The following is a 10,528-nucleotide window of genomic DNA, read 5'->3' as shown; positions in this document are numbered from 1 at the left end:
GCCAGAAAAAAGTCATTTTTAGGTAGGGGGTGTAATTATGCCTTTTGTGAGGGATTCACTACCTACGTGCCAGTGCCTTGCAAACACATCGAGGGTTTGGTGCTGGCCCTGTGCAGAGTGGTGCCAAGCAGGAGTCTTTGGCTGAAATGCAAGAGTGCAGCAGCGTGGCTGACATCAGCCCCTGCTCCCCATGCCCCTGGTCCCATGCACTGCTCCTGGGGGACACAGAAGAGCACTTCCCAAAATATGAGCTCATTGCCCACTGGTGCATGTCTGCTGGATGGAGGTCTGCATCTCTACCCTGGAAAAGGGTGAATGGCATCTGCACCTCGGTGCAGGCTGCATGGGACGGTCTGCGTGGGGCCACCACGCTCCCACGGGGACGCCTGGGGACGCAAACCCCCACCCTGGGCAGGGGCTGTGCTCCTGCCAGAACAGGCACCCACCAGCCCTCCTGCACCTCAGGCTGAGTTAGCAGCTTCTTCGAAGCCAGAGCCGCTGCTTCAACAGGTCTCATCAGAGGCAGGCATTGGTCTGGCTGACCTCAAAGACCCACTGGAAATGTCACAATACAATACCTATTTTTAGGCTGCCATTCCTGTCAGGTGTGCTGTGACGCTACCTAGCCAGCTTCAATACAAGTGTGACTTCCTACATGTGTTTTTCAAACATGCTGTCACTTTTAGAGATGCTGATGTCATGAGATTAAAATAACAGAAAGGTGAGAGAAAAGTAGGCTTATGTGAAGGAAGATTTGGGTCTTGATGTCTGACACATCTGGAAATTAGCTTTCTCTTCCCAAAAGTGGTAGTGGGCCTGTTACTCTCCACCTTTTCCTCAGAGAACATAACCAGCATCCTCAGGACCAATTCGGCTGACCCATCCCTCAGCCGGAAAGAGAATGGTGATGGAGGTGCACTCAAATCTGGGTCCTCAGAAAAGTTGTGTAGCTGAGGTGTTTCCACCAAGCTAACATGGCCCTAGAAGCAAAGGACACTCTATCCCTGCCCCCTTCCAGCCGGCTGGCCATCTCTGATGGGAATGCTTTGTGCTGGATTGCAGTACTAGTTCATGTCAAAGGGACATATCTCTTGCTCGGTTAGGCAGACACCAAGGCTCCCATCGGTACCCCCAGGGGACAAGCTCTGCTCTGCAGTGTCTGCGCACCACTGCTGTCATGCCGAGCGGTAAAAATATTCCCATAGCATGTGGAAGACTGCTCAAAGTGGCAACGGAGATACATTTCATTCTAATACATAAATTAAGGGAAGAGTTTAGAGTTCATAAATAGTCTAATTAACCTAAATCCCTTATTTTGCTTTAGTTGTAAGAAGCTCTGGATTCTTAGCTAGCTTTTCTTGCCAAACAAAATCTTTCTTGCTGCTTCATTACTGACCCAGCAAAGTTAAGTGGTGTCATTTTTATTGAGAAAACATGGTCAAGTGTGTCACAAACTGAGAAGCAGTAATGTAATTTGCTACTGGTCTGCTTCAAGCGTTAAGAGAGAACACAAACAAGTTTAGCTAAAAAATGAAGACCGCCAAAAGCTATGTTTCTGTTCTGTATTGGCTGGGTTTTGGAGATGAAAGAGGTGGAATTCTGCATTCTGAAACAAAAAAAGCTTACAAATACAAATCAAAATCTGCCTGCTGTGCAGCATTTAGTTAGTACTTTCCTGAATCTGTTGTTGTTGTGCCGGCTCTATCATGGGGCCGATCTTTTAATTTTGTTTATATTTTCCTAATGCAAATTGTGACTTCTACCCTGGGAACATGACAAAGTCTTTCTTCACAAATGCAAAGACGACAGGAAACTCATGGTTCCCACAAAGCAGCTTTGACTCTTACTAGATGTGATAATTTTGTTAGCAGGATCCCAGACATCAGACCATGGATCAGTGAGCCAGACTAATAAGCCACAAAAGCTCCTGTCCACCCATGGAAAGTGGCTCATCTGAGCAGTGTCCAGTCTGATTTTTGTTGCCCCGGGCCAAGCTGTGCAGCTTTTCCTTGCTTAGTGTGAGTTTCGCAGAAGCAGATACGGGATCTCAGCCTCCGCCTTTGTTCCACCACTGGGAGCTCCAAAATAGGGCTCCTGATCACTTGCCTCCAGCCGATCCCAGGAGATGCATCCGCTTGTGCAACTGCCTGCTCAGCCCCTCTAATCCCTGCTGTGCCTGCAGAGCTGTGCAGACACCCCTGCGCTGGCCCGTGGCCAGCCGGAACGCCAGCAGCAAGCTCGCTGGCAGCAGCAACAACCTCCGCAAAGCAAACCACTGGAGTATTTACCCAGCTTCTTGGGTGGGTTTTGCATCCGACAGAGTTTTGTGCTCTCCCAGCCACACTTCTTCTACGCCCCGAGCTGTCTGGTCTCGAGCACACCGAGGTTTATCTGCTCTGTATAGCAATGGTGGTAGCCACTGCAGCTTGACAAAGCCTTCAGCCTTTCCAAAGAGCACATTTCCTTGTGATGTTACCACAGTCCATTTGCTGGTATCCCTAAGTGCTGGATTGCTCTTTTAAATAAGGCCTTTGGACCCTACAGTTCGTATAATTACATGCCCTCACCGTATTAACTTCCAGCTCTTGTTACTACTATGCCAAATGATGCTACAAAACAGCGAGTGGAAACTGCTGTGGCTGACCCCCTGGTACCAGGAGAAAGCACAATGAGATACAATATGCTCTGCTGTAGTGAAGGTATTGCTGAGATTTATGGTTAGCATGTGGGAGCTGAGCCCTTTTATACCAAGGAAAGAAAAACAGATCCAAGGCAAAGTAGTCAGGGCTGGATGTTACTGTGATATGGGGCCTGCCCAACGGCTCAGCTTTTTTTCTGGCACATGACAATGTGTTTTCACAAAAATAGCCAGAATTACTTTCTCAGTGGTCACCTCCTCACTGCTTCTGAGAGAAGCCTATGCAATCACAGGCAACAACTTTACCAAGTGGGTCAAGTAAAATCAGGAGGCTCAAAATTTTCTTTAGGAAAAAAGTCCCCTCAGTCTATGCAGATGGGCCCAAAATATATGTAAAATTTCAATTACAAGTTACAATAAGTCAATGGGCCCATCATTTATCTGTACCAGGGTTTGTCAGTTAGAGGAGCTCAGCTCGTAGTGCTTGCCTTTGCTTCATGCCTTAGTTTCACTACAGGTGGACCTGTGTGAATTGTTCCAACAACGTGTGAAACCATGGATAGTTTGTTTTAAAAGCCTGATCGTTAGAAAGAGGAAATAGAAAGGTTGGTGGAATGGGACCTAATTAATTATGTCTATTGTACATGGAAGAAGTAAAATGAAAATATGAATTGCTGAAATGAACAATAAAGTGAACCTTTGTTCAGGATTAGAAATAGGCAGTTGGGACCTCATTATACAATACAATTTCTGACTAAGTGGATCCTGCAGGAATAAATGCTGTGCAAAAATAAATCTGCTGTATTGAAAATAATATATGGGTTAGAAGACAAAGGATTTGGACTCCTAACAAAAAGGTATGATCTTGCCTGTCATTCAAAGCCTACCCATTGGAAAGAAAATACTAATAGATTAATAACATGAAATGTTATTGAACAGATGATGCCAGTAGGACAGGGAACAAGGAAATGTCACAGGTCTCCTCTCCTGCAGGAGGGCTCTGACGCCCACCCATTACGGGCTGCCAGAGGGCAGATTCCCCATGGGGCTTGGGATCTGCAACCCCCTCCTTACCCCGTCTGTGCTGGGAGCTAAGGTGAGAGGGTGCCAGACTGCGTGATGGAGGAGCAGCTGGTACCCTCACGTAGAGTGACGGTACCTGGCTTCAGAAAGATGAGGCTGAAGGTGCCCAGGCTGGGCTGCGCACCCCAGCACTCAGCCTGGGTCCAGTACAATGCACAGCAGTTCCTGCCCAGCTGGGGCTTCCTCCTTCTGCCCCTGGAAACCAAAGCCTGGGGGTGGGAGAGACCGGCAGAGACCTGCAGTTTGAGGAGCACTGAGCCTGCAACATGCTTTCTGCATGGAGCAAGCACATGGAGGACATCCCAGTTGCCTTTTATGAGTTTAAATCTAGTCTTGCTGTAGTTCCATGACTGCAGAAGAAATAAAGAGGGATATCTTTTGTCAGTTCATTCCCAGGCTCTTAAGTCATGGGGTTAGGGCTGTGGTACTAGGCAGCCGACATTTCTGCAGCAGCAAAGATGAAAGTCAGACAAAATAATCCAAAGAAGTGCTTAACTGTGACTATTAAGTCCCAAAGGATTTATCAGAGTTTACTTTCCTCTGACTTCTAGGAGAGACTTCGGCTGAAGTCCATTAAGCAAATTAAAAAGCAGAAGGAAAATAAACACAGATTAATGGAGATAGGAATTTTATGAAGGAAGGAAACAGCCAGACCTCGTGACAAAGCTCCTGGGCTGCTATTCAGGCTAAGGCCCCCAGACCTTATAAATGGAGGAGATTATTCTCTTCACGTTGCCCTGCTGGTAGTTGTAAAAGAGAGTTAATAGAATTTTTTTTCCCCCACTGAGAAGTCCTGTAGAAACTTGAGTAATAATATAATCCATAATGTTTCAGTTCAGTGCGTGACATGCAGCTATTTTTTCTTTTGTTTCCAGGCAGGGAATCGAGCTGTAAATCTTGTAACGACACAGATACTGTACTGGCTCTGTGGCATTTTATCTCCTGCTGAAACTGAAACCCATCTGAGTGCTTCCCACACAATTAGGGACTTGCATGTCAGAACAACCAGGCAGGATTTCTGTATTTATTACTTTGGCATCACAATTAATATTTAATCCAGAGGAGATATCGCAGACATGTTTGAAACCTCATTTTGCTTGTTAAGAAATATTTTGAAACCAAGAAGATGAGCAAATTATGTCATTATGGAGCCCTGTTATTTATTATCTTTAGGTAGTTTAAATTAAAGCAAATGATCTCATAAGGGGGAGATTCCTTCCACTGCTACTCTTCTAAGTGATTTTCTAATTTTCATTGGGTTTATTAGTGTTCATGGCAGAAAACAAAGAGGTACCAGAATGGTAAGACAAGAGTGAATAAATGCCTCTGCCTTTCTGTGTGGCCAGGCCCTGGTTGAGCCACGCGGTGGTACCAGCCTGCGGGGCAGAAGTGGCTTTTGTTGACTCAGCTGGAGATGCCGACACGCCAGGAGCAAGCACTGACCATTCTGGGGCAAACAGAAAACCTCTTCTGGTCCATGCCACAAACCTGAGGAAAACAGGCATTTTCATATTTCTTTTTACTGCTTTGACTGGAAGACCCTCTCACTAGTTGTCTTTACAGCTTCTAACCCAGTACAAATGTGTAATACATTGCTCGCCTCTGCTCACTGATCGATCTGTGCGATAATTCTCCGTTTGCCACTTATTCATGGGCAATCCCCTCTAGAAGTTAAAAGCATTTTGGACACAAGTTTGCTTGATTTTTGTTCACAGGATCACACCCTTGCCTGGCTGGAGGCATTGGAAACAGTTCTGCTATTATTCTCAGTGAGAAGGTGATATTTCTCTGTCTGTGCAAATATCCTGCAATATGAGCTTAAAATATAAAAAAATACTTCTGCTGGCAGACTCGCTTGCAGGAATAATTTTCAGGTGAAGCAGAAAAAGAGCCCCAAGGGGCTGTCCCTGAAAAACACAGCCACGGCAGCAGTGGTCCCTGGCTGGGCTGGGTCCCAGGTCCCATGGTGCGGGGCAGGGCTCGTCGGGCTTCATCCCTGGGGATGGGGCCAGGGCGGGTCTAGAAGGGCGAGCAGTCACCAGGGGACACCCCTGATGCCCACCCCAGAGCTGGTGCTGAGCCATGTTGCTGGAGGTAATGATTTCTCTAGCTATACACGGGGATTTTATTAAGCAGCCCCTATGCCCTTGGCCGCAGAGGATGATCACCAGAGGCAGCGCAGGAGGTACCCCCTGCCTCTGCCCCTTGCTGCAAACCACTCTGCAGGGCTGCAAATGGTTCTGGTTGCACAGGCACCGGGGCACAGCCTGCCAGGGCTGCGGGACTGCACTGCGCTGCATGGCCGGAAAGCTAACGGCCTGGCAGGTTTGGTAAAAGAGGGTGCACAGGAAGGAGGAAAGGAAGAAAGGAGGGATGAGAGAGGAAATAACCACAAGGAAAGGATTTTGATTCCATTTATTAGAGCCCAGATTTAAAGTCTTTTCTTGGACAAACTCCCTGGACTTGTAGGATGTGACTCACTGTGTGTGCTGGTAATTGTGTAAAAGGCTGATGTGCAAACTGGGGCTAAGGGTTAGTGAGTTTGGGTACGGCTTCCCAACAGCAGTGAGGTCACTGCACATCACGGCTTCTGCTCAGAGGCTGACCAGCACCAGGGAAAGAGCCGAGATGTCTGAGCAGCTAAAGCATGTAACCCTTCCCTTAGTGGGTCCCATTTGTCAGCTTTCCAGTTCCCACGGGACACCTGACCTTTCACCGCTAATATAAGAAAACTGCAAAGTGGCAGTGCCTGAAGCTCTGTGTTTTCCACATCTGCACCGATAAAACCTGTCTGTGGCCTGGGCTGTCCAGCACAGCCACTGCGTACGTGCATGCCTGCATGCGCGGGTGTGCACACCCCAATGGCAGGCGTGAGCAGCTCGGGGTCGCCAGAGCTGGCCGTGTCACTGCCTGCTGGGGAGCTGGCCTTGGATGTCTAACTGCTTTACTGCCTGCTTACACCTTGTTTTTACTTTTTCCCCTGGGGATCCCAGTAGCCCTGCAGGAATGGGGTCTCCCCTGCTGCTGCTGCTGGCCTGGCTGATCGCGGTCACCAAAGCCAAGGTGTTCAGTCGGTGCAAGCTGGCTCACCTGCTCCAGGAAGAGGGGCTGGATGGCTCTGGGGGCTTACAGCCTCGCCAGCTGTGAGTTTCAGTCCCCCGTCTCCCCACAGCCTTTCCTTCCGATCTGCCACTGTCCCCATGGACGGCAGCCATGGCACAGCCTGAGTGCCTTCTGCCCCTGCCCAGGGCTCTGCATGGCCTTTTATCAGAGCACCCTCAACACGGCAGCACACAGCATCAAAGCGGACAGCAGTGCCAACTACGGCATCTTCCAGATCAGCAGCCAGCAGTGGTGTACTGATGACCACAGCCCCTCAGATAACCGCTGCAGGGTGGCTTGCAGGGGTACCATGGCACTGCTCCTCCAGAGCCAGCCCCAGCAGCGGAGGCAGCAGCCCAAGCCCTCCCATTCTGCCCAACTTCACCCCGTGGCCAAAATGGAGCTGTGGGTCATGCAGGGCACAGCCTGGGGAACAAGATGCCTGTGGTTGCAGGAAGCTGGGGGTGATGAATAGCCCTATCCACCCTTTCCTCTCCTAGGATATTAGGGACCCCAGGGCTCTCCAGGTGTTTTGACTGTGGGTGGAAGATAGGCAGTCCTGATTTGGGTGGGTTGTGATGTGGGGCTGAATGAGACAAATGCACCCCCCCCCAGCTGTGGAGTGAGTCGCTGAGAAAGCGATCACCCAAGCCTGTATTACTGCCAGGCAGATCCAGGTCTTGGCTCTGGCTCTGCTGCCAGTGGGGAGCTCCCAGGCAGACGTGGGAACGGTTTCGCTGTATTTGACCAGCAGACATCCTGCTATATGAGAAAACCCAAGGTCTGGGAGGCTGGGGCTGGACCTTCCATTCCTGTTCAGACCAAAACCTCCTTTTCCAGATAGGCAGAAAAGCTCCCTTACAGCTTCCCCACCCCACCCCACCCCCGCCCCCAGCAGAGGAAGCAGGAAGGGATTGAAATATCATAAGCATAGATGGGTCTGCCTCCCATTTTGCCCCTTCCTTCCATCTCTCTCTCACATGTGATTACAGAGGCAGGCACACCAGCGTTGGCGGGGGAAAACTTCCATTTTATGGTTGTTGCTGGCCATGCAGAAGCAGATGAGGGTGCCTGCCTGGCAGCATTCAAGCGCACGAGGCTGATGGCAGCCTGGCAGTGGGGAAGATGAGCAGCATCCAGCCCCACACCAATGCCCAGGGCTGCTCGAGTGCTGGGCGCTTGCTGCACCCGGCAGGGAAATCTGCTCTGGGATGGTGTCCTGCCCTCGAGTGAGTGTACGGGGCCGTGCTTCTGTCCCTGCAGATCTGCTATCGAGTAGCATAACTGATGACATCATCTGTGCTAAAAGAATTGTGAGAAACCCACAAGGAATGGATGCCTGGTGAGGGGCTTTGGAGACAATTTCTTTGGCAGAGCTCACATGTGTTTCTGAAGGCGCATGGCTGCCCTTTGCCCAGCTGTCACACAGAGGCAGCACAGCCGCACCAAAGAGGAGGAACCACAACTTCAAGGCTTTGCAGAGAAGTGGGAATGGAAAGACAAATTTGCACCACTTCAGTCTCTGCAAAGCATCTCACAGGAGAGACTAGGGATGAAGGAACAGAGAAAAAAATGTTTCAGAAAAAAAGTCTCGGGTGAAAAATGTATGGTCAGTAAACAGCCCATCAGCTAATAGGTTAGCCCTTGAAGATTTCTCTCTGTCTTATACTTTCAAAGAGCTCCTTCCCCCACTTTTTGATGTCTCTTACTTTAGCTGGAAGCACCTAGCATGGAAGCAATTCTTCCCAGAGCATTTGAGAGCATTAATCACTGAAATATCCTGAAGAACCTAGATGACGGTCCTTGCTTGGTGCAGCCCTGCACCATCCCTGGGACTCCAGGCTGCTCTAACTTAGGAAGCCTGCAAAGGCAAAGTAGCCAACAGGCTGAGAAAACAGAAGTGGGGGTAGAAGACAATTCCAACGATCATATAAATATGTAGTTGTCTGAAGTCCCAAGGCATTTTGTACAAAAATAGTGGCGTTAACCACTGAATCCTGAACATGTTCCAAGTTGAGGGACATGATTCTGCCTTCAGATTCCCCCTGCTCCCTCCCCACCATTGCAGTTGGACTCATTAGCCGGTTTCGCTTCCTGTGGTGGGCTGCTGCAAAGCCTGGCTCACCGCAAAAGCAGCAGCGCTTCTGAGTAGAAGTGAGGTAAGCAATTTGTGCAGCATACGCAGTGAGCAGTCTCAGGGCCCCTGAGGTGAGCATTGCTGTCGCAGTCCGCTGTGCACTCAACGCACTGTCCTCAGCTGTGACGTCCCAGCAAAGGAGGGACCCTTGCAGTGGCAGGAGGTGGCAGGACCTGCCATTGCAATTCGTTGTTCCTGGCCAGGACTTAGAGAGAGCTCAGTTGGCATCATGCGACAGCGATGGCTGCACTCCTCAATGCAAGATGCTCAGCCAGAGTTGGAGGGTCTGCAAGTCCTTCTCCAGGGCTAGCGATGGGAGGTCCCTTATTGGAAAGGACCCTAGAGAAAACAGACCCTTTTGTATTGGCCATGACTGGTATCAGTCTAGTACCTAAATAGCACCTCTTTGCTTCTTTTGTCCTCAGAGGGCTGGGCAATGCACTGCAAGGGAGGAGACCTGTCTGAGTGGGTGGAAGGATGTGACCTGTGAGAAAGTCCCCAGCTCAGCTTCGCTGTAGCTGTAGCTGACCGAGGCTGCCTCTCCTCTCCTGCAAGGGGAGGGCTTCCCCCTTGCTGCACAACACTTCAGTATTTGCAAGCCCAGTGCATTTCACAAGGTATAAAATAACTTTAACAATATAGCATTTTTTTAAAAAAAAAAAACAAAGATTTTCCCCACTTTTTTTGGTGTATGTTTGGGTGAAACTGCAACTGGAATGGGGCAGAGGGTGAGGGTCAGGAGCTGGGTAGATAGCAATATCTTTGGATGCAGCTAATTCCTCTGGAATTTTCAAAGAAAGTGAAAAAGTGAAGACCTCAAAAAAAGGTGCAGACCTGCAAGCTTGCCAGCACCTCTTTTTTATGTATTTGTAATAAAAATGCAGCAAAACACAGCCCAGGGTCTTACTAGGTAAAACTTGTATAGCAATGTAAGCTATCCCTGAGGAAAGTCAAAGTGCTGCACAGCCCTTTCATGGCTGCTGGGGCAAAGGGGGATGAGCGAGCTCTCCTGCCTGTGGTGCGGCTCATGCCGTAACCAGCCGGTCAGGCAGCTGGGTTTCTACAGCAGTCGCCAGCTGTGCACAGAGGAGAGGCTACAGTGCAGTGGAAGGAGATGTCTGGTGTGGGAATGGCTGCGACCCACAGCTGGGAGGATTCGATGCAGGGACAGAGAGGGTTAAAAAGACACAGTGGTGGTGGTGGTGGCTGTTACCACAGATGAGCATTAGCTCTGTTTGTTGTTTTCTTTGAATGCTTGGAAAAGTACAAAAATACAAAGGAGTATTTTTTTTTTATTATTATGTTGTGGTGGTGAAAAGAGAAAGAAATCAGAGCAACCTATTTCCTGTCAGCAGATGGGGTCTGAATCAAAATCCTACCTTCTAACACTGCTGAGCTTTGAAATCCAAGCCTAGGTCTAGAGACGTAAGCCAAGGGCGGATGCTATAATGTGTGATGATCACCACTTCACCAAAAAATTTCATTCAAATCAAAATGCCAGATCCTAGCAGAAAACTTACTTTAATCTTTGGAAGATCCTATCCATTCTGGTTCTAAAGAAAATCTGG

The 10,528-nt window shown here is 49.1% G+C and overlaps 1 protein-coding gene across 1 annotated transcript; it reads left to right on the top strand.

The window, feature by feature from the left end:
• The first annotated feature begins 6,727 nt into the window (after positions 1-6,727).
• LOC104037600 (lysozyme C, milk isozyme) lies at positions 6,728-8,169 on the top strand. Its single transcript, XM_075728123.1, has 3 exons — positions 6,728-6,784; positions 6,894-7,128; positions 8,087-8,169. The coding sequence occupies exons 1-3, from the start codon at positions 6,728-6,730 to the stop codon at positions 8,167-8,169; spliced, it is 375 nt and encodes a 124-aa protein (XP_075584238.1).
• The last annotated feature ends 2,359 nt before the right edge of the window (positions 8,170-10,528 follow it).

Source organism: Pelecanus crispus, chromosome 2, assembly GCF_030463565.1.
Source record: "Pelecanus crispus isolate bPelCri1 chromosome 2, bPelCri1.pri, whole genome shotgun sequence".
Taxonomy (NCBI): Eukaryota; Metazoa; Chordata; class Aves; order Pelecaniformes; family Pelecanidae; genus Pelecanus; species Pelecanus crispus.
The sequence above is the reverse complement of the archived record's forward strand: the minus strand, read 5'-3'. Positions and strand labels throughout refer to the sequence as shown.

Bases quoted from the DNA above. Each gene is read 5' to 3' on its own strand.
- LOC104037600 (XM_075728123.1), top strand. From the start codon at position 6,728: ATGGGGTCTCCCCTGCTGCTGCTGCTGGCCTGGCTGATCGCGGTCACC. The intron at 6,785-6,893 runs GTGTTCAGTCGG...GTCTCCCCACAG, and splicing joins TCGCGGTCACCAAAGCCAAG to CCTTTCCTTCCGATCTGCCA. The intron at 7,129-8,086 runs GTACCATGGCAC...CTGTCCCTGCAG, and splicing joins CTGCAGGGTGGCTTGCAGGG to ATCTGCTATCGAGTAGCATA.